The sequence below is a fragment of the Balaenoptera musculus genome, chromosome 13 (genome assembly GCF_009873245.2).
Source record: "Balaenoptera musculus isolate JJ_BM4_2016_0621 chromosome 13, mBalMus1.pri.v3, whole genome shotgun sequence".
NCBI classification, from domain to species: Eukaryota; Metazoa; Chordata; class Mammalia; order Artiodactyla; family Balaenopteridae; genus Balaenoptera; species Balaenoptera musculus.
Genome location: NC_045797.1, coordinates 60,798,816 through 60,823,156, shown reverse-complemented (window position 1 = coordinate 60,823,156; position 24,341 = coordinate 60,798,816). Strand labels below are relative to the sequence as shown.

At 41.3% G+C, this 24,341-nt stretch overlaps 1 protein-coding gene across 3 annotated transcripts in view; it reads left to right on the top strand.

Moving 5' to 3' along the window:
- Positions 1-24,341, top strand: part of VIT (vitrin) — a 126,848-nt gene that overhangs the window by 31,451 nt on the left and 71,056 nt on the right. For all 3 annotated transcript variants that reach the window (XM_036874099.1, XM_036874098.1, XM_036874100.1), the window contains exon 3: positions 7,000-7,065. In XM_036874099.1, the coding sequence (XP_036729994.1) occupies positions 7,000-7,065 (66 nt within the window). The remainder of the gene's footprint in view (positions 1-6,999; positions 7,066-24,341) is intronic.

Sequence of the window (24,341 nt, the reverse complement as noted above, 5' to 3'; positions counted from 1 at the left end):
GACCCTCTTCCTATGGGCTTCCCTGGTGCCCTGTATTGATTCTAGTCACGACTGCATGGCATTCACCTCGTCATGAGGCTGCCTCCCCTGCCACTGTACGATACTGACAGCAGGAGCTGTGTCTTGCTCACTGTTGCATTTTCAGTTCTCAGCACATCTCACAGGCACTCAAGAAATATTGGTAAATAAATTATCCTTGTCAGGGATGTTGGATTTTTCAGGTTTCAGAGTCTGATTCTGCACCCAATTCCTATGTGTGAATTTTTTCCCCACACCAAGTGATTCCTCAACACCAGCTGGGTTTCCTACAACTCAGCTCAATTCTGACACCATTCTACCCGGAGATAGCATCAGATCCTGCAGGTAAGGGCTCACACAAGACTGCCCCCTGCCCCTCTACACACACACACACACTTCAGATGCCGATTGCAAGTCAGGTTGTCACCTGTGCTTCTGACTGACTGGCTATAAAGCAGAGGTTTCCATGACCCCCTCCTTGCATTTGATTAACTTTCTCAAGCAGCTCACAGAACCCAGGAAACCAGTTTACTCACTAGATTACCAGTTTATTACAAAGGATATTAAAGGATACAAATCAACAGCCAGATAAAGAGATACATAGGGCGAGGTCCTGAACAAAGGAGTTTCTGTCCCCGTGGAATTTGGGCCCAGCACGGTGGCACATGGACGAGCTCTCACTCCTCAACCTGGAAGCTCTCTGCACCCTCTCCTTTTGGATTTTTATGGAGGCTTTATTACATAGGCATGATTGATTAACTCACTGGCCATTGGTGATTGATTCAACCTCCAGCCCCTCTCTCCTCTTGGGAAATCAGGAGATGGGACTGAAAATTCCAACTTTCTATTCACAGTTGGTTTCCCTGGCAACCAGCTCCCTCATCTTTAGGGGATTTTCAAAAGCCACCTCATTAACATAAACTCAGTTGTGATTGAAAGGGGCTTATTATGAAAAACAAGACACCCATTTCACCTTTATGGCTCTGATTTCAGGAACTGAGGACAAGAAATCAAATATGATAACAGACATGTGGACACAGGGGGCGAAGGGGAGGGTGGGACGAATTGGGAGATTAGGTTTGACATAAATACACTACCATGTGTAAAACAGAGAGCTAGTGGGAACCTGCTGTATAGCACAGGGAGCTCAGCTCGGTGCTCTGTGATGACCTAGATGGGTGGGATGGGCGGGGGGAGGTCCAAGAGGGAGGGGATATAGTTATACATAGAGCTGATTCACTTCATTGTACAGAAGAAAGTAACACAACATTGTAAAGCAATTTTACTCCAGTAAAAAATATATATATTATAACAAAAGATGCTCCCATTGCTCTCATCACTTATCACTCAGGACATTCCAAGGGTTTTGGGAGCTGTTAGGCAGGAACTGTGGCCGGAACACCAAAATATATATTTATCATACATCATAATATCACAGAGAACCATCCAAAGATCCCCCAAAAGCCCTCTAAATTAATGTTAATTAAGTGTTTTATCGGTATATATCAGAGCTAGCATGGTCACTCTAAATATGTTTAAATTTATGATGTAGCAGAGCTGTATGCTGCCCACTGTCATCGGAGCACCACATGTAATCAATGACTGCGCTATGGGGAGAAAGTAGCATAAAAAGCCTAAGGCTGCACCAGCAAACCTGCATTCTGCTTCCAACTTCTGCCCCCTCCCCCTCCAAAGCCGCTTTAGCTGAGATGTCAACCTTGACCTTGGTTTCTTTTCTACAAAATAAAAAGATGACCTCCAAAGCTCCTCCCAGCTTCAGTATTCTATGATCTGAAGCAGAATTTTGTGATTTATGTGATTATAGAGAATAAGTTATCCTGTCTCTGCAATGAAGCTCTGATATATTTCATGCTAGATGTTTCACTAAGTAAGTAAGTCAAAAGCAAAGCATAGGGGAAATTTGAGCTGATTTTAAATCATCTGCTTTATAAATCAGTTTTCAGGAAGGCATTGTGGACACTGTTCAAGAGAACCAGAGCTGGACAGTATTTAAAGCAGTAAAAACAGATTTTAATCAGGAACCATTGCAATAGGGGAAAGGAGACCTCAGTATTGTACTGGGCTCAATTCCGAATATAACAAGGAAAAGTGGGGATTTATAGCCAAGGAGCGGCTTGCAGGGGTCAGGGGATGGAAATTACTAACAGGAGATTTCATGGGAATCAGGGGATTCTTGCTAAACCGACCAGACAGGACTCTTGCTAAAGGCAGACCAGGGTGATCAGGTATCAAGGATGGAGGATTCTCTCTAAACAAGATTCCTGCTAAAACTAAGTGATGCAGGCCCAACAAGGACAGACACAGAAGCCCAAGGTCAAAGCCTAGTTGAGAAGAGGGCTTAGAGGAGCCTGACTAAAGTTTGGTGAAGGAGAGTCCCTGTCAACACCACCTGAGTTAGTATCTTGAGTGGCACTAAGGGATCACACAAGAAATTTATGGGCTAGAATGAAGCATTCCTATAAAAGTTCTAGACACGTAATAAGTATTCAGTAAGTACTTACTGATTTGATAATTGGTTAAATGTTCTGGCACTTCATGTCTTTTCTTGAAAATAAATGGATTCTGATTATGACTTAATACTGACAGGAAAAGTGAAACACAAGTGCCTATTAACCATGCCAATGATTTTAGAAAGCACTTTTCATTATTATAAGTCTATCTGATTTCAATATGACCAAATCAAATAACAATTATCTTTTTCTAATTCGAAAAGAAACATTCTACATAAAACATAGAACATTTATGTGTAAGAACTTTACTATGAAATGGGAAAAATACAGAAAATATAAAATAGGAATTATAATTCTACCATTATTAAAATTTTGGTATATTTGTTCCAGGTATTTCTCTCTGCGTATATTCTAATTTTGTCAGCATCATGCTTAAGGTTAGAGCTGAGAACTTCCCAGGTCATTTAATCTTCTGCTAAAATAATTTGTAATAAATGCTTAGTATTCCCCTACTGTTGGGACATTTCCAAGATTTCATTATTTCCGATTGCTATTAGGAATAATGCTGTAATGAACACCTTTTATTATACATAAATCCTTGTCTATGTCTCTGATTATAACTTGGGATATATTACTAGGTATATATTTTCTAGGACAAAGAATATAAATGTTTCTTAAGGCTACTGAAATGTATTACCAAATGGCTTTCCAGAATGACTCCACCTGCTTAGAATTTACCAACAATGTACTGGACTGCCCTAATCCCAAATCCATGCCAGGATTAAGTATAATCTTGTGTTCAATATTCAGTACACACTATGAGAAAATATCCTGTCATTTTGCTTTAGCCTGCATTTTTCATCATTAATGAGACTGAACATTGTTTCAAGCTAACTCATTTGTATTTTCTCTATAAATTATGTGGATGATAATTTACTTAAATTGAATTTTAAAACAATTGCACCTCACCTATCTTAATCATACTGATGGCCACATTAGAGAGAAAGAGAGCAGAGGAAAATTTTTATTTGAAAAAATAAATTCAGTATTTAATTTGTTTTGAAATTTCAAACACGACTAGCGAAAGGTGAGAACTTTTCATGTTACTCAAAGCTGGAACATTGAATGTTTAAAAATTGAGAAGTATTGCTGCAGAGTTGGTAAATCATGGTTGCCTTGGAACTTCAGACTCTAGCCTTGATTTCCTCAAGGACTCTAGACTCTAATGGCCTCAGCTGTGGCCAGATAACTAACTACTCCCATGGAAGGGCTTTCAGACCTGTGTTCTGCTTTGTACTTTGAAGTGAGCATCTGTCATCCATCTCGGTGCTCTGCCAGTCTTCCTAAGAACAGGAACACAAGACTGATATTTCTCTCACCCAAATTCCACACGCAAGTCACCATTTCCAAGGTAGCAAGAGAGGTCTTGCAGATGAGCAATGACTTGCTTCAGGGCACAAGCACATTTGCAGCCTTACTGACCAGCCCTCCCCTTGAGGAGTGGCTTCTGGGGAGCTTTAATTAACAAGCATCTAAGCTGAGGGGAGGGCCTCTGTCTACCACTGAAAATAATGACTTTATTAACCACTGCTTAAAACTGAACCCAGCTCTGCATGTTATCAGCCTGGAGGGTCTTGGGCGAGAAAATGCGAGTGATGGGGTGGTCTTAACTGAAATATTTATAGTCCTAATGATACCAAGACTTATAAACCACGTGCCATGGGTACACAGCCCCAGAAAGACAGTATTTGGTTTTCCACCAAGAACTGATACCCAAATTTACTACTATTTCACTTACTCCCTCTGCTTTACGCGCATAATTTTTTCTATATATTTATTTCGTACTTGTTTTTTAAAAAATATTCTAGTTATTTATTTTTGTGTATAAAATGAAGATGCGGTCTTTAGACACAGTTAAATGACACAGAGCCTACTATAAAAATCAGACCTCCAGGACATACCACCCTACGCAAACCCCAGAAGTAAATAACACCTAAAAAATGTCTGCCTTCATTCTATTTGGCTAGACGTTTGGTTTTCACTCAGTTCTCTTTCATGGCTCTGTTCTTGCAGGACACGGTATCCAGGCTGTCCAGGCCTCAGCTAGTGCTAATAGTCAAAACGGGATAATTCAGGAGCTACATCATTGGCACAGCTCAGCTAATCATAAGATAAATAAAAAATTTTCTTAACAAACACTTGGTGACATTGCCACTTTTTCCTTCAAAGACAGTTGCCAATTCAAGAATGCCTAAGCCCTGATTTATGCTTTAATCAAGCATCTGTGTTCTGTTAAAAAAAAAAAAAAACACATAAAGTAGGAAGTAAAATACCTATTTTAATTATTCTACTGCCTCATGTTCACCTCCAGAATTCCAACTCCATCCAGAAAGTGGGTTTCTCAAAAAAGTAGCTAAAATGGAGGTAAGTTAGAGCAGTATCATCTTTGGGTGGGTAAGGCAGAAGAAGGCCTGGAAAGGAAGGAAGAAGAATAGAGACTGACTAGCCTTTTGAAAGGAAAAACATGCTTTTCTGTTTATAGGTAGAATTAGTCTCGGTACAGAGAAGTGAGCATTTTCAGACATTATTAAAAAATTGCTATGAGAAATGTTCACAATATACATCAAAAATTTAAGTGGGCATATCTTTCAGACAAGAAACCCTATTTGGAATTTTATTTTAAGGTAATAATAAGGAATCCATGCAAAGATAAAGCTATTTATATTAAATCAGGAGTTGGCTAAATTATGGTATGTCCATGAATTGCAATATTTTGTAGGCAGTTAAAATTATGAGGAACATTAAATGACAAGAAAAAATGTTTCTATATATCCTTAAGTAGAAATAAGTTTATGACACATTGTAAACAGTATAAGCATCATCAAATGTTTGTTTCAAAGTACAATACATACATATATAGAGAAAAAGCCTGAAAATATTATACTTTTTGCTTTCATCCGTTATTTTCTGTAGTATTGTTTTTGTGTGTTTTTTTACTGTCCTACAAGGAACATGTATTATTTTGGTAATAAGAAATATTCGGTCAATGTTATATTTTAAAAACACAAGACTTGGGCTTCCCTGGTGGCGCAGTGGTTGAGAATCTGCCCGCCAATGCGGGGGACACGGGTTCGAGCCCTGGTCTGGGAAGATCCCACATGCCGCAGAGCAACTAGGGCCGTGAGCCACAATTACTGAGCCTGCGCGTCCGGAGCCTGTGCTCCGCAACAAGAGAGGCCGCGGGGGTGAGAGGCCCGCGCACCGCGATGAAGAGTGGCACCCGGTCTCCGCAACTGGAGAAGGCCCTCGCACAAAAACAAAGACCCAACACAGCCATAAATAAATAAATTAATAATTTAAAAACAAAAAACAAAAAACACAAGGCTCACACTAGCAACGCGACTTTAAACTTAAAGGGATAAACAGTTCCCCTTTCTTCCCCTATTGTTTTGCTTCCTGAAAAGCAGTATCCAGGTTCTGCTCCTTTCTGAGAAGGAAGCTCACCTACCTGCAGTTGGCCTCTGGGGGGCGCAGCACCAATTGGGGCTGGAAGGACCACCAAGGACAGTCAGGTCGCACCATACCTGCGAGAGAGAGGAGTCTCTCTCGTCTCCCCAGTCCCCCTCCTCCTTGACTTCCTTTCCAATGAGTCCTCCTCTGAGGCTTTGTACGGACGCCGTTCATCAGGCCCTCCCTGTCTCTCCCGCACGCACATGCGCGCACTTCAAGTGCACACGCGCGCATGCATATGCGGTTCTCTGGGCATTTGGAAACTCAGTGTGGAACGGAGCAGAGAGAACAGGAAGGGCCTGGGTGTTCATCCTACCTCTATAATTTATTCCTGGGACCAAGCAAATCAGTGGGCTTCGCCAGACCCACGTTCCTGCCTTTGGAAAGTGGAGATGGTGGAGCTGGTGTGGTGAAATTTAAAGACAGCAAAACACAGGACAGGGGCTTCCCTGGTGGCTCAGTGGTTAAGAATCCGCCTGCCAATATAGGGGACACGGGTTCGAGCCCTGGTCCGGGAAGATCCCATATGCCACGGAGCAGCTAAGCCCGTGTGCCACAACTACTGAGCCCGCGCTCTAGAGCCGGCGAGCCACAACTACTGAAGCCCACGCGCCTAGAGCCCGTGCTCTGCAACAAGAGAAGCCACCACAATGAGAAGCCTGCGCACCGCCACGAAGAGTAGCCCCCGCTTGCCGCAACTAGAGAAGGCCCGCGCAGCAGTGAGGATACAATGCACACAAAAATGAATAAATAATTAAAAAAAAAACAAAAACAAAAACACAGGACAGATATCCAAGAGGTATTTTTAAAAGGCCCTTTCAGCAGAGGCTAAGAAAAGCACAAAGTATACATCTTATTTCCCCAACCATAAAATAAGGGAAAATTAGTTCTACTAACGAGAATACTTTAACATATGCTTGAAGCAAACATAAAGGTCAAAAGAGAGAAAGCATTTAGGTGAAATAATATTGATTAGATTTTTTGCATTTTCTTCATGTAGTTTTGCTGGTGACCGGAATACACTCAAATAAAGAAATGACAAAGAAGATTAAAAGGCCCAAATTCAGTAAGTAAAGTTGCAGTTCCTCACTGGTACAAGACTTGTGTCTCCCATGTGGAGGACTGTTACACTTGTTTCAGATAATTTGGAAAGTTTGGGGTTTTTCTGTTTTGGGGTTTTTTTTGTGTGTTTTATCTCAATATTTTGCACTCAGACTAATTAGTAATGATTCTTATTTGTCATCTACTTCATTCCAAAAAGCATTTGAAATAAGAGTTCTTATTTTAGGGTAGATACGTGGTTCTACTATATTAGAAAAATTCAAAATGCACATACAAAGACCAGGTGACACTATGTCTCTATGCCTAAGCTGGAGTAGGTATTTTTCTGCCATTCTGTCTCAATTCCCCATACCAGAAAATTCAGTCTGGCTAATGCAAAAGTCCAGCAGACCTGCCCACCTTCCAGCGTGCCCTGGAATCAATGGGTAATCTCACAGAAAAGTTTCACACCCAATCATTGGAAAGAGGAATAATTAATTTCATTTTTGGGTGATAGTTAAGGTTAGATGACAGAAAAGCCAAAATAACAGTTGCTTAGATAAGACTGAAGTTTCTTTCTCTCTCCTGTAAACATAGTCTGGGCTTTTATGGGAGCTTCACAATCTTCAGGGACACAGACTCCTTCTATCTTGTCATTCTGCTTTTCTCAACGTGGCTCTCAACTCATTGTCCAGAATGGCTACCCCAGCTCCATCCATCATGTCCACATTCCAGTCAGTAGGAAGGGATGAAGAAAGGCACATACTTACTCCCTTTAAAGACAAGTCCAGGAAGTCAAATACACCAATTCTACTTAAATACCATTGACCAGAATTCAGGGAGAATAGGAAATGTCTTGATTTCAAGCATCTGCATGCCTAGCTAAAAGTAAGGAGTACTATTATTAGGAAAGAAGAGAGAATGGATATTGGGAAAGAACTAGCAGGACAGGACATAAATGGAAAATCTCACACTCAAATCTTGTGAGCACACTGAGCTATCTGTATGTAAACTTGTAGACTTGATGGACGCTTGAATTAAGGTATATTTATGAAGGACCATAAGAAAAAGACTTTAGGTATATTCAGTGCTCTGTGCTGTCTACAAAAGAAACTTCTGTACAGGCATTAGATTTATGTGCCTTAAATCAGCAACATTAAAATTTTGAAATAAAAGAAGAGATTTGTTTCACGCAGCATTTTTTTTCTTCTGTTCCTTTAAGCCCTTTGTGCAGGACTTCCTGTTGAAATGAGACCAAAAGGGCAGCCATCCACAGCCTCCTAGTCTGAAATACTAAAAAGGAATCAGTTGTTTATTTATTCCTGTCAGGAAGGAGAGCCGAGAGAATCAGGCCAGGGGCAGATGTGTGTTCAAAACAGTGATTGGGTTAATATGGAGACAAATGCACACCCAAGTATGAATTCCTTTGGGCTGTTTCCAGTATCTTCATTAACTCATAAAAGGTTCCATGATTACCATGACAACAGTTTTCAGTGACTATGAAAGTCTGTGCTAAACGACCCAAGGGCAAACCTCTTTGAGAGATCTCAAATGGATTCAACTTCTGATATGCTAAATTCTAACCTTATTCTCAAAATCTCCCTAGTGATACAGCACTTTTGAATCAATGTATGCATGAGGCCTTTTCTCTAATGAGAAACTCTGTCATGGTCATTAAATAAGAGGGAAAAATATAAAATGAAAGTAATAGGATATTCCCAAACTATGGCGTTACCTGATTCTTTACCTCAGGAGTATTTCCAAATGGTAATCTATACCTTGAGGCCAAAGTAATTTTCATTTTTTCTGTTCAACCTTGTCAATCTGCCACTGGGGCAGGTGACTGATAGCAAGGGAGGCACATCGTTCATTCACTTGACAAGTATTTATTGGGTGCTGGCCAAGTACCAGGTACGGTTAGACACCCAGATACAACAGCAATTGAGACTCAGACTGTGCCCTCACAGAGCTCAAAATCTAGAGAGGAAGAAAGACAAGTCACCAGGCAATTATGGTGTCTTATGTAAGTGCTAGGACTCGGGAGCTAAAGGTACTCCAAGAATATGGAGAAAAAAGCTATGTATCTGGGAGGGCTTCCTGGAGGAAGTGACACACCTACACTGATATCTGAAGGCCTAATAGGGATTGACCAGGCAAAGATGAGGGGAAAAGAGTGTTACAAGCAGAAAGAAAAAGCATGCCTAAGCCCTGAAGAAGAGAAAGAGCTAAAAAGTAGTTCCATATGACTGAGGTATAGAGTGGGAGGCGCATGTGTTGAGATAAGAGATGGAGGGGTAAGCAGGCACCAGATCGTGAAGAGCTTTGTTACTGTGTCTAGGAATCTGCAGTTCATCAATGAGGGCAATGGGGAATATCTGAGTGCTGATTATTTAGGTGCAGTTAGCAGAAATCCAAGGCCAATTTGCTTAAGCAGAAAAGATTTTGGCAGTACATGAGGTAGCTCACATGACATGAGGTGTCTCGCAGAACCCAAGGTGGGGAGGGCAGCTCGCACTCACTGGGACTGTACCCCAGGTGGAAAGATCTCAAGAATTGGTGCCTCTGCTTCTCTCTGCATGTCTGCCTCACTATCCACCCCCCAACCCCCTGGTTCATGCAGACCATGTCTCTCAGCCCTGATCCCAAGTTCCTGGGAGAGAAACTCTAACTGCATCAGCCTAGGCTGGGAGGGTGGTTTTCAGAGAAGAGTAGGATGGTTAGGGCTGTGTTAGGGAAGTAAAACAATCCTGACAACAAAACCCAACAAAAATCCCTTTGTCCCAGCATATGAAGAGAGAAGAGAGAGTACACAATATATTAGTGAGTAAGCATTACAGATAGACATTCATATACAGGTAGGATGAAAGTATCTACCAAGTCTGGACAGAATTTCACACAAACTTATACAGTGAAGTAGAAGACAGAACAATTACAACTTCTCTTAACTCCTGGAAAAATAAATACATGGACCTCCTGAGTGTCTTTTGTATACCTGGAGACCCCTAAACTCCTTCTGGAGGTGAGTATCAATATTTGTGGATCCAAGGATCAGAATTCTGGAGACCTTGCACTCTGCAGGTGATTCCGACGCCTGGTAAAATTTGAGAACCGCTGTACTAGACGTACCCAAGATCAGGGATGCTTACAGATGTGAATGTGAAATCATGGGTTCTCTTCAGTGCCCTCTGCCTCTTTCCTAGCCAGCCCTCAGTTTTCACCAGTGTTTATTCAGGACTAAAAGTCTTCACCACCCAGAGGACTGAAGGTAAAATAACAAGGAGGAGGTCGTTTGAGAGTTTTGCCCAGAGGACAGTTTACTGACACCTACTACACACATAGCACTACTTTCGGCTCTTGAGGATCTAGTGACCAGACATGGTACCATGAGTTGGCAGAGCCAGATTTGAAACTCAGGTCTCTGTGAGGCTCAACACCAGATGCTTTTCCAGTGCCTTGTGGCAAGCTAGCCATTTAGGAATTAAGTATCCATTGCCTAGAGGCAGATGAGGTGTTAAGATAATCAAGGGCTGACTGAATAGGAAGTAAAGTAGAAGAAATGTGGGAAAATAGAAAAAAGAGTAAATGCATGAGCTTAATCCTTTGGCTTGGCCTGAGACCTTATGCCACACTAGTGCATCTATTCTGTCTATGCATACGGTTACTGTTACTTTAGGTAATTGTCACTTTCTCTCCTCCCTACTTCCTCTGCTTTCTCATTTCTTTTTCTTCTCATCTCCTTTTCCTTCTTTCTATTTCTTTGGTCTACCCATGGCCCCCAGGAGTCCTTATGGACCTTGGTTAGCTCCACTGGAGGCCCTTTGGGCCAAAAAAGGTAGTACATGTTGAAAATAATTTCGCATGGGGCTTTTACAAAAGGGAAAGCAAAGATGAAAAAAAAAATAAAAATGGGACTAGTTCTTACGGATCTACTCCTCCCACCCATACATGACCATTCATTCCAAGCTAGTATTTTGTTCTCACGTACACAGTCGTATTGGGTACAATTTTATTCTGTCACTTGGCTTACCACAGCATCTTATTTTCTAAATCAAATCAAGTCTGACTCCAGACTGCCAGTTGCCTAGGGCTGAGATATTAAAATTCCATCATTACAAGGGCTTGCTCCCTCCCAGCTCCAGGCATTGGAAGCCTTAGGCAATTTACAACATTCAGAGAGAGCCCCTGCATTGCTCAGTGTCAAAGCACATGTTATTCCTATAAGTTGAGTAGCTCCATTGTTTCATGAATGGTGGGATCTTGGCAAATGTGGGGAAGCCCTATGCCGAAGGTTCTACCCAGAGGGGCACCACATCAGGTACTGTTCCAAAGTGATGTTGATCCAAGGCAGCTGGTAGGGAACAGGGGCATTTCCCTTACCGGGACCTACCTGCCCACTCCCACCTTCCCTGTCTTGGAAGGTCATTTTCTCTCCATCACTCTTTGGGCTGACCAAGCCCAATCCCCTCAAACGAGGAGGCTTCCGAGCAACTAATTCCCAGAACCTTGAGGGAGAGTTGCCAGGCAACCCCTGCCCTCTCTTGCAACCTTGAGCTCCAGAGATAGGAGAACACAAAAGTCTGACTACCTTCTTAGAATAGTAAGGGGAAAAATACAATAAGAATAAGCATAAGTTAATGTCTTAGTAAATTAACCTGCTGTATGGTGCAGGGTAAAGTTTACCATACTGTACAGAATGAGAGTTTTACCAAGTTTCTTTACAGAGGTGACTTTTTCAAGGCTCTCATTTTCCTGCTATGTTTGGGAGCCATAGATCCGATCTTACCCACAGGTACCTCACTAGTATATTTAGTCAGCTTAAACCTACTCAAGCAGTTTCTAACAAATGACCAAAACGTGGTTGCACTTTTCTTGACTGTTGAAGGCTACAAATAATGGTTGAAGGGTTTAGGTGAGTTCATAAAACACTTCTCCTAAGGCAGTCAAGATACCTTATAGATTTTAAGGATTAACTTCATTTATGTTAGATTCCACATTTGAAAAAGGCCTACTCTTCAACTCATGAACCTTTTAGCCCATACTGTAATAAACACATCATATGTTTCCCCATAAATTATGTCTACCAACAACTCTAGAACGATCCCTGTCTGGCAGAGTGTTTGTGCTAGAGAGAGAAAAGCTTTTAAGTTGTAAAATCTCCTCAATAGCTTTTCTACATGTAAGGAAGCCCCAGAAGAGCTCCAGAAGCAATGGCCTTAGCCTAAAGTGGGGTCAGATGAGATAGTGTTACACAGGTGAGAGCTGTGATGATTAACTCCAACAATTTATTGCCTGTCCATCCTGCAAAGTCTCTGACTTCAGTGAGCACCCCATCCTGTATAAGGTAAAATAAACTTATGCAAAGGAAAGCCTTCCTGGACCCAACACCAACTGCCAACACACAAAAAAACCAGTTTAGATGGCTCCTGTGTATGCTACACTTCCTCTGCTGTCTACTTACTGCACATTATTTTAAGAGCTTTTTTAATACAGTCTGTCTTCTCAACTAGACCAAATAATTCGTGCTCATTAGGTATTTGTTGGACGAATTACAACAATAAAACAAAACACTGTAAAATAAAGCAAAATGTGGTAAATGCTACAAAAGAATAACAAGGGGTCTACAATAGGATTCATACTAGTTTCTTAAAGGAGCATTTAAGGTAGGATATGAAAAATAAATGGAATTGCAGAGGTAGGTGGAAGGGCTTTCGAGGTGCCCTAAGCCCAGATGTCATGGGGAAGATGGGGTCAGGAAACAGTGAGGGGCGTGACTGTGTTTAAGCGTTGGGGAGTCGTGGGAGATGCAGCTGGAAGGTGGGTTAAGACTAGGCAATGCCAGTCTGAGAAGCTTTGTTTTTTGCCATTCTTTAGAGGGTGGGAACCACTGAAAGTGTTCTGAGCAGGAAATCGACATGATGAAGACAACAGTCAGCAAGATAAACAGCAAGATATTCCCCACAGGCAGTGAAGCCATGTTCTGAAATACTTCCATTACATTGGAGTCTGTTGAAATAGTCTTAACTTGGGGTGAAATGTATAACCTTTAATTCACATAGTTCTCTCCAATAAGTTAACCTTAATACCATGTAAGGCATGGAAAGATTTTTGCAATCAACCTGGAAAGGGTGGATAATTCCCAGAGGTACTGCCTCAGCAGGAAGAGGTAATTGTTCTGGGACTTGGTTATTGAGTCCATTGGACACTGTTGAAGACATACAGCTCTGTGACTGTAGGATTTGGGTGTAGCAAGCGCACAGCTTCTTCACTGGGCTCACATGTCATTAGCTATAGCAACTTGTAAGGAACCCCCAATGTTTGCTTGCTCCTTAGACACTTGGTACCAATACCAGTGTGTTCTCCACACAGATTGATGTGTGTGCCGTTTCTCACACCATGAAAAAGGAAGTGGATTAACTCTCTAGCCCTCCTTCTGGTGTGTGGGTGAGAAGGGAGGTGGACTCTCTCTGTGTTGTAGATTTTCAGTTGAATAAGCTCTGCCATGGCAGTTCTCAGAAATAACAGGCAAAGAATGCAAGGAAAGTTGCACTAGAAGAGTTGCCTTGCAGGTGTTTGGGATACATGCACAGATGTATACAGACACACACACAAATGCACACACACACAAACACACCCAGACAGACAACCTATTTACAAGACATATCCTATATTTACCCACTAGTGGTTGTCAGTGATCTTCAAGTTCAGAAAAGCCTCGTAGGATTAGAGTAGGGAAGCAACCATTTAACTCATTTTCTTCAGTAATGGGAGAAGCAACCAGGTGGAGCTGGCAAAGCTCTGTGTCTGGAGCCAGAGGGTATGAGTTCAGGGCCTGGCTCTGCCACTTTCCTGGTACCTGAGCTTGAACAAATAAACTTATCTCTCTGCAAAATGAGGACAATATGCCTCTCAGGGTTTTGTAAGAGTCAAGTGAAAAAGTGTGTATTACATCCTTTCTAAATTAAAAGTAGGTTACTTTTAGGGACTTCCCTGGCGGTCCAGTGGTTAAGACTCCGAGCTTCTACTGCAGGGGGCGAGGGTTCGATCCCTGGTCAGGGAACCAGGGAACTATTCTAGCAGAGCTGATTGTTTCAGGCAACGTCACCTTCCTTTAGAGGATGACAGCAGTCTGTCAGGTGGATTACCTCACTGGTGCTGACCAGGAAATTCCAGATGGACTTGTTAAGATTACATTCCTGGGAAAGAATGAAACTGCAGTTAGGTTAGGCATTGTCTCGGTTTGGTAACGTGAGCTTTGCACGAGTGACTCTATGTTGGGCCTGTTGTCTCTCTTTTGACATTACTAACTGGGATTCTTTCTGAGATGATGAAGATATGGAATTAGATAATGATGGTTGCACAAACTTGTGAATATACTATAAATCACTGATTGTACACTTAAAAGGACCAATTTATGGTATGTGAATGGTATCCCAACTTTTAAAAATGGAATTTTCCAAAAAGAAAAAGGAAATTGCTTCTGAAAATAATATTGTGCAGTTCTGAAAAGAGTTCTAGCAAAAACAACTGTTGACACCTTGGTCACAGTGGGACTATTAATTCACACAGTGCCCATGTGATGTGACCCCTGCTGACTCCCCAGACCTCATCATGGACCTCCCCCAGCCCACACACTGTGCTCCAGGCACACTGGCCTCCTTCATGTTCTTCAAACCACCAAGCCCTTTCCCACATCAAGGTTTTTGCCCTGGTTCTTCTTTCTGCCTGGAAGGTCCTCCTAGACCTTTGCTGGCTGGTAACTTCTCATCATCCAAGTAACCATGGTAGGAGAGTAAATAGAGAGGAATACAGGGACTAGATCCTTTAGGGCCTTGTGGAACATATTAAGGAGCTTGGACGTTAGGGCAGCAGGAAACCAATGAGGGGTTTTAAGCAGGAGAATGATGAAATGTGATTACATTTTTAAAGTATCACATTGGCTGTTCAATGGAGAAAGGGCTGAGGCAAAGGGTGAGCAATATGGAAAGAAGAAGACAAGCTAGGAGGCTATTGTGTTAATAGTCCAGACAGGAAATGTCAGTGAACTGGACCAAGGCGAAAGCAGAGAGAAATTGCAGATTTGGAAATAAAACTAGCAGGACTTGCTAATGGATGGGTTCCATTTATCCCTTCATTCATCCAGCAGACATTCTGTTGATCAGCAACGAACAAAACACACAAAAATTCCTGCTCCCATGGAGTGTATAGTCTAGTAGATGAAAGAAAATGTAACAAACTGGGACCTTGAAAAAGTAGTAGCATTTGAAGAGCTGAAAGGAAAAAGGCTTCGAGGTGTAAGGAATGATACAAGCCAAGTTTGCAAGATAACATGCATTTGAAAAGTACCAGCAGCAGTATTGGCAAGCCCAGAAGTTCCATGGAGGGGACTGTGGAAAGGCCTTAAAGATTTTGGAATTTTTCCTCAAGGCAGCAGAAAGATATTGATAGCTTTTGACCAAAGATTCAATGTGGTCATCTAGCAATCACACTCCTGGGCATATAGCTGGACAAAACTATAATTTAAAAAGATAAATGCACCCCTGTGTTCATAGCAGCACTATTTATAATAGCCAAGACATGGAAACAATCTAAATGTCCATCAACAGATGAATGGTTAAAGAAGATGTGGTATGTGTATGTGTGTGTGTGTGTGTGTGTATGTGTGTGTGTGTGTATATAAAATGGAATACTACTCAGCCATTAAATAAAAAGAGTGAAATAATGCCATTTGCAGCAGCATGGGACCTAGAGATTATCATACTAAGTGAAGTAAGTCAGAAAGAGAAAGACAGATACCATATGATATCACTTATATGTGGAATCTAAACTATGACACAAATGAACTTATCAATGAAACAGAAACAGACCCACAGACATAGAGAACAGTTTCGTGGTTGCCAAGGGGGAGGGTGGGTGGGGGAGGGAAGGACTGGGAGTTTGGGATTAGCAGATGCAAACTATTATGTATAGAATGGATAAACAACAAGGTCCTACTGTATAGCACAGGGAACTATATTCAATATCCTGTGATAGACCATAATTGAAAACAGTATGAAAAAGAATATATATATATGTATAACTGAAGCACTTTGCTGTACAGCAGAAATTAACACAACACTGTAAATCAACTATAATTTAATAAAATAAATTTTTAAAAAAGACTCAACATAGTCAAAGACTTTTTAAGAAAAATGGAAAAGAGGGACTTCCCTGGTGGTCCAGTGGTTAAGAATCTGCCTTCCAATGCAGGGGACATGGGTTCAATCCCTGGTTGGGGAACTAAGATCCCACATACCATGGGGCAACTAAGCCCACGCGCTGCAATGAAGAGCCCGCACGCCGCAACTAAGACCCGACGCAGCCAAATAAATAAATAAATATTTTTTAAAAAAGAAAAAAAATAAAAATGGAAAAGAATGCTTTGCAAAAGAATTTGCTACCAAAGAAGAATTAACATGATCTGGTCGCTGGTGTCAGGAGAAGGAATCATTCATCTTCAAATTTTATTTGATGATCATTTTATTTCATTAAATTAACATTTTTGCATAGTTTTCTTAAAAATAGAATTTTACTCTAGTTGAATATCACAGTAGAACAAAATTAAGTTTCATATCAAAACTGTTTATGCATAAGTGCTTTTATGTTATAATAATTCTTCTCATTAACAGCCAAGAGGCAAGCTTACAATGGCCGCCTCTGATTGATGAAGAAATTTGTTTTCCCGAAGCAATGTGACTTGCCTTGAAAGCCCCATTCACTGAAAAGGTGAATGGAAAATAAGAAACAGATTATACAGTTTGATTTGGCCTCAACATCATTGGCTTATTGTGTAGGACATCACCCAATAATCACTCTGTTATTAGGTCAGGCAGAAGAACCAACTTACAGCAGAAACATTTGCAGCTGTGCCTCTAAGATTCCAATGTTGCATGAAGATAGTGGCTCAAACAGTACCAGTTTTGCCCAGGAACACTCTGAGATCAGTACAGCAGACACACGACCTCAGTGAGCAGCATCTAAAGGTTATCCTTTCATTCTAACCATCGGGTTGCAAATAGTTCTCTTTTCCCTGTGTCTGGTGCCAAGGGCCTCTGGGAAGGAATCCTTGGCAGATTCTGAGATGCTCTAATGTGAGCTCTGTCGAGAAAATCACAACGGCCATGAGAAGGCAAGGTAACCTTGAGGAATCATATGAGGGGAAGCAGAGCAGATGGCTGAGGAATAGGTCTCTGTGCAGTTTCCACTCAAGCAGTTCTGGGCTCCCCCAGGATCTCTGTGACTTTAGCCCAGGGTTCTCTCATTTCCACCAACAAAACTCCACTCAGGAAGGAATGGAAGAGGCTCTCTTCTTGCTTTCTCCAAATGTTCCTGGGAGTAAACCTTCTTATGACTTCTAAGTTCTCCCCCAAGGTTAATAGTGGGGATGCACCATTCCCCGTCCCCTGAGTCTTATTTGCAACATCAGTGTCTTCCTGCTCCCTTCAAACCTGAGATGGACACTTCTTGAGCTGCCTTAGTTTTGACCTGTCCTCTGAAGGAAGTCTTATTTCTGCACTTTTGACATGAAACCCAAAGAGAGATGAAAATGAACCTAGAGACCTTCAAGATGGCAGAGGAGTAAGACGTGGAGATCACCCTCCTCCCCACAAATACATCAGAAATACATCTACATGTGGAACAACTCCTACAGGACACCTACTGAACGCTGGCAGAAGACCTCAGACTTCCCAAAAGGCAAGAAACTCCCCATGTACCTGGGTAGGGCAAAAGAAAAAAGAAAAAACAGAGACAAAATAATAGGGATGGGACCTGCACCTCTGGGAGGGAGCTGTGAAGGAGAAAATGTTTTCACACACTAGGAAACCTCTTCACTGGCGGAGACGGGGGGTGGGCGGGGGGAAAGCTTTGGAGCCACGGAGGAGAGCACAGCAACAGGGGTGTAGAGGGCAAAGTGGAGAGATTCCCACACAGAGGATCGGTGCCGACCAGCACTCACCAGCCCGAGAGGCTTGTCTGCTCACCTGCCGGGGCAGGTGGGGGCTGGGAGCTGAGGCTCCGGCTTCAGAGGTCAGATCCCAGGGAGAGGACGGGGGTTGGCTGCGTGAACACAGCCTGAAGGGGGCTAGTGCGCCACAACTAGCTGGGAGGGAGTCCGGGAAAAAGTCTGGAACTGCCTAAGAGGCAATAGACCACTGTTTCGGGGTGCGTGAGGAGAGGGGATCCAGAGCACCGCCTAAATGAGCTCCAGAGACGGGCACGAGCCGTGGCGATCAGCGCAGACACCAGAGACGGGCATGAAATGCTAAGGCTGCTGCTGCAGCCACCAAGAAGCCTGTGTGCAAGCACAGGTCACTATCCACACCTCCCCTCCTGGGAACCCGTGCAGCCCGCCACTGCCAGGGTCCTGAGATCCAGGGACAACTTCCCCGGGAGAACACACGGCGCGCCTCAGGCTATTGCAACCTCATGCCGGCCCCTGCCACCGCAGGCTCGCCCCGCATTCCATACCCCTCCCTCCCCCGCGGCCTGAGTGAGCCAGAGCCGCCTAATCAGCCGCTCCTTTAACCCCATCCTGTCTCAGAGAAGAACAGATGCCCTCAGGAGACCTACACACAGAGGTGGGGCCAATCCAAAGCTGAACCCCGGGAGCTGTGTGAACAAAGAAGAGAAAGGGAAATCTCTCCATGCAGCCTCAGGAGCAGCAGATTAAACCTCACAGTCAACCTGATGTATGCTGCATCTGTGGAATACCTGATAGAAAACGGATCATCCCAAAATTGAGGTGGTGGACTTTGGGAGCAACTGTAGACTTGGGGTTTGCTTTCTGCATCTAATTTGTTTCTGGTTTTATGTTTATCTTAGTTTAGTATTTAGAGTTTATTATCATTGGTAGATCTGTCTGTTGATTTGGTTGCTCTCTCCTTTTTCTTTTTTATATATACTTTTTTTTTCCTTTTTCTCTTTTTGTGAGTGTGTATGTGTATGCTTCTTTGTGTGATTTTGTCTGTATAGCTTTGCTTTTACCATTTGTCCTAGAGTTCTGTCTGTCCATTTTTTGTTTGTTTGTTTGTTTTTTATTACTTTTTCATTTTTAATAATTTTTTATTTTAGTAACTTTATTTTATCCTTTCTTTCTTTCTTTCTTTCTTTCTTTCTTTCCTTCCTCCTTCCTTCTTTCCTTCCTTCCTTCCTTCCTTCCTTCTTTCTTTCTTTCTTTCTTTCTCCCTTTTCTTCTGAGCCATGTGGCTGACAGGGTCTTGGTGCTCTGGCTGGGTATCAGGCTGGTGCCTCTGAGGTGGGAGAGCTGAGTTCAGGACACTGGTCCACCAGAGACCTCCTGGCTTCACATAATATCAAACAGCGAAAGCTTTCCCAGAGATCTCCATCTCAATGCTAAGACCCGGCTCCACTCAACAACCAGCAAGCTACAGTGCTGGACACCCTATGCCAAACAACTAGCAAGACAGGAACACAACTCCACCCAGTAGCAGAGTGGCTGGCTAAAATCATAATAAGGTCACAGACACCCCAAAACACACCACCAGATGCAGCCCTGCCCACCAGAAAGACAAGATCCAGCCTCATGCACCAGAACATAGGCACCAGTCCTCTCCACCAGGAAGCCTACAACTCACTGAACCAACCTTACCCACTGGGGGCAGACACCAAAAACAACGGGAACTACAAACCTGCAGCCTGTGAAAAGGAGACCCCAAACACAGTAAGTTAAGCAAAATGAGAAGACACAGAAGCACACAGCAGAGGAAGGAGCAAGGTAAAAACCCACCAGGCCAAACAAATGAAGAGGAAATAGGCAGTCTACCTGAAAAAGAATTCAGAGTAATGATAGTAAAGATGATCCAAAATCTTGGAAATAGAATGGAGAAAATACAAGAAACGTTTAACAAGGACCTAGAAGAACTAAAGAGCAAACAAACAATGATGAACAAGACAATAAATGAAATGAAAAATTCTCTAGAAGGAATCAATAGCAGAATAACTGAGGCAAAGAACGGATAAGTGACCTGGAAGATAAAATAGTGGAAATAACTACTGCAGAGCAGAATTTAAAAAAAAGAATGAAAAGAACGGAAGACAGTCTCAGAGACCTCTGGGACAACATTAAATGCACCAACATGCAAATTATAGGGGTCTCAGAAAAAGAAGAGAAAAAGAAAGGGACTGAGAAAATATTTGAAGAGATTAGAGTTGAAAACTTCCCTAATATGAGAAAGGAAATAGTCAATCAAGTTCAGGAAGCACAGAGAGTCCCATGCAGGATAAATCCAAGGAGAAACACGCCAAGACACATATTAATCAAACTATCAAAAATTAAATACAAAGAAAAAATATTAAAAGCAGCAAGGGAAAAGCAACAAATAACATACAAGGGAATCCCCATACAGTTAACAGCTGATCTTTCTGCAAGCCAGAAGGGAGTGGCAGGACATATTTAAAGTGATGAAAGGGAAAAACCTACAACCAAGAATACGCTATACAGCAAGGATCTCATTCAGATCTGACAGAGAAATTAAAACCTTTACAGATAAGCAAAAGCTAAGAGAATTCAGCACCACCAAACCAGCTTTACAACAAATGCCGAAGGAACTTCTCTAGGCAGGAAACACAAGAGAAGGAAAAGACCTACAATAACAAACACAAAACAATTGAGAAAATGGTAATAGGAACATACATATCAATAACTACCTTAAATGTAAATGGATTAAATGATCCAACCAAAAGACACAGACTGGCTGAATGGATACAAAAACAAGACCCATATATATGCTGTCTACAAGAGACCCACTTCAGACCTAGGGACACATACAGACTGAAAGTGAGGGGATGGAAAAAGATATTCCATGCAAATGGAAATCAAAAGGAAGCTGTAGTGGCAATTCTCATATCAGACAAAATAGACTTTAAAGACTATTACAAGAGACAAAGAAGGACACTACATAATGATCAAGGGATCAATCCAAGAAGAAGATATAACAATTGTAAATCTTTATGCACCCAACATAGGAGCACCTCAATACAAAAGGCAAATGCTAACAGCCATAAAAGGGGAAATCAACAGTAACACAATAACAGTAGGGGACTTTAACACCCCACTTTCACCAATGGACAGATCATCCAAAACAAAAATAAATAAGGAAACACAAGCTTTAAATGATACATTAAACAAGATAGACTTAATTGATATTTATAAGACATTCCATCCAAAACTACAGAATACACTTTCTTCTCAAGTGCTCATGGAACATTCTCCAGGATAGATCATATCTTGGGTCACAAATCAAGCCTTGGTAAATTTAAGAACATTGAAATCGTATCAAGTATCTTTTCCAAACACAATGCTATGAGACTAGATATCAACTACAGGAAAAAATCTGTAGAAAATACAAACAGATGGAGTCTAAACAATACATTACTAAATAACCAAGAGATCACTGAAGAAATCAAAGAGGAAATTTAAAAATACCTAGAAACAAATGACAATGAAAACACAATGACCCAAAACCTATGGGATGCAGCAAAAGCAGTTCTAAGAGGGAAGTTTATAGAAATACAATCCTACCTCAAGAAACAAGAAACACCTCAAATAAACAGCCTAAACTTACACCTAAAGCAATTAGAGAAAGAAGAACAAAAAAACCCCAAAGTTAGCAGAAGGAAAGCAGTCATAAAGATCAGATCAGAAATAAATGAAAAAGAAATGAAGGAAACAATAGCAAAGATCAATAAAACTAAAAGCTGGTTCTTTGAGAAGATAAACAAAATTCATAAACCGTTAGCCAGACTCATCAAGAAAAAAAGGGTGACAACTCAAATCAATAGAATTAGAAATGAAAAAGGAGAAGTAACAACTGTCACTGCAGAAATACAAAGGCTCATGAGAGATTTCTACAAGCATCTTTATGCCAATAAAAAGGACAACCTGGAAGAAATGGACAAATTCTTAGAAAAGCACAACCTTCTGAGACTGAACCAGGAAGAAATAGAAAATATAAACAGACCAATCACAAGCACTGAAATTGAGACTGTGATTAAAAATCTTTCAACAAACAAAAGTCCAGGACCAGATGGCTTCATAGGCGAATACTATCAAACATTTAGAGAGGAGCTAACACCTTTCCTTCTCAAACTCTTCCAAAATATAGCAAAGGGAGGAATACTCCCAAACTCATTCTACGAGGCCACGATCACCCTGATACCAAAACCAGAAAAAGATGTCACACAAAAAAAGAAAACTACAGACCCATATCACTGATGAACATAGATGCAAAAATCCTCAACAAAAGATTATCAAACAGAATCCAATAGCACATTAAAGGGATCATACACCATGATCAAGTGGGGTTTATCTCAGGAATGCAAGGATTCTTCAATATACACAAATCAATCAATATGATAAACCATATTAACAAACAGAAGGAGAAAAACCATATGATCATCTCAATAGATGCAGAAAAAGCTTTTGACAAAATTCAACACCCATTTATGATAAAAACCCTCCAGAAAGTAGGCATAGAGGGAACCTGCCTCAATATAATAAAGGCCATATATGACAAACCCACAGCCAACATCATTCTCAATGGTGAAAAACTGAAACCATTTCCTCCAAGATCAGGAACAAGACAAGGCTGTCCACTCTCACCACTATTATTCAACATAGTTTTGGAAGTTTTAGCCACAGCAATCAGAGAAGAAAAAGAGATAAAAGGAATCCAAATCAGAAAAGAAGAAGTAAAGCTGTCACTGTTTGCAGATGACATGATACTATACATAGAAAATCCTAAAGATGCTACCAGAAAAGTACTAGAGCTAATCAATGAATTTGGTTAAGTAGCAGGATACAAAATTAATGCACAGAAATCTCTTCCATTCCTATACACTAATGATGAAAAATCTGAAAGAGAAATTAAGGAAACACTCCCATTTACCACTGCAACAAAAAGAATAAAATACCTAGGAATAAACCTACCTAAGGAGACAAAAGACCTGTATGCAGAAAACTATAAGACACTGATGAAAGAAACTAAAGATGATACAAACAGATGGAGAGATAGACCATGTTCTTGGATTGGAAGAATCAACATTGCGAAAATGACTATACTACCCAAAGCCATCTACAGATTCAGTGTAATCTCTATCAAACTACCAATGGCATTTTTCACAGAACTAGAACAAAAAGTTTCACAATTTGTATGGAAACACAAAAGACCCCAAATAGCCAAAGCAATCTTGAGAAAGAAACACGGAGCTGGAGGAATCAGGCTCCCAGACTTCAGACTCTACTACAAAGCTACAGTAATCAAGACAGTATGGTACTGGCACAAAAACAGAAATAGAGATCAATGGAACAGGATAGAAAGCCCAGAGATAAACCCACGCACATATAGTCAACTTACCTTTGATAAAGGAGGCAAGAATATACAATGGAGAAAAGACAGCCTCTTCAATAAGTGGTGCTGGGCAAACTGGACAGCTACATGTAAAAGAATGAAATTAGAACACTCCCTACCACCATACATAAAAATAAACTCAAAATGGATTAAAGACCTAAATGTAAGGCCAGACACTATCAAATTCTTAGAGGAAAACATAGGCAGAACACTCTATGACATAAATCACAGCAAGATCCTTTTTGACCCACCTCCTAGAGAAATGGAAATAAAAACAAAAATAAACAAATGGGACCTAATGAAACTTAAAAGCTTTTGCACAGCAAAGGAAATCATAAACAAGACGAAAAGACAACCTTCAGAATGGGAGAAAATATTTGCAAACGAAGCAACTGACAAAGGATTAATCTCCAAAATATACAAGGAGCTCATGCAGCTCAATATCAAAAAACCAAACAACCCAATCCAAAAACGGGCAGAAGACCTAAATAGACATTTTTCCAAAGAAGATATACAGATTTCCAACAAACACAAGAAAGGATGCTCAACATCACTAATCATTAGAGAAATGCAAATCAAAACTACAATGAGGTATCACCTCACACTGGTCAGAATGGCCATCATCAAAAAGTCTACAAACAATAAATGCTGGAGAGGGTGTGGAGAAAAGGAAACCCTCTTACACTGTTGGTGGGAATGTAAATTGATACAGCCACTATGGAGAACAGTATGCAGATTCCTTAAAAAACTGAAAACGAACTAGCATACTACCCAGCAATCCCACTACTGGGCATATACCCTGAGAAAACCATAATTCAAAAAGTGTCATGTACCACAATGTTCATTGCAGCTCTATTTACAATAGCCAGGACATGGAAGCAACCTAAGGGTCCAC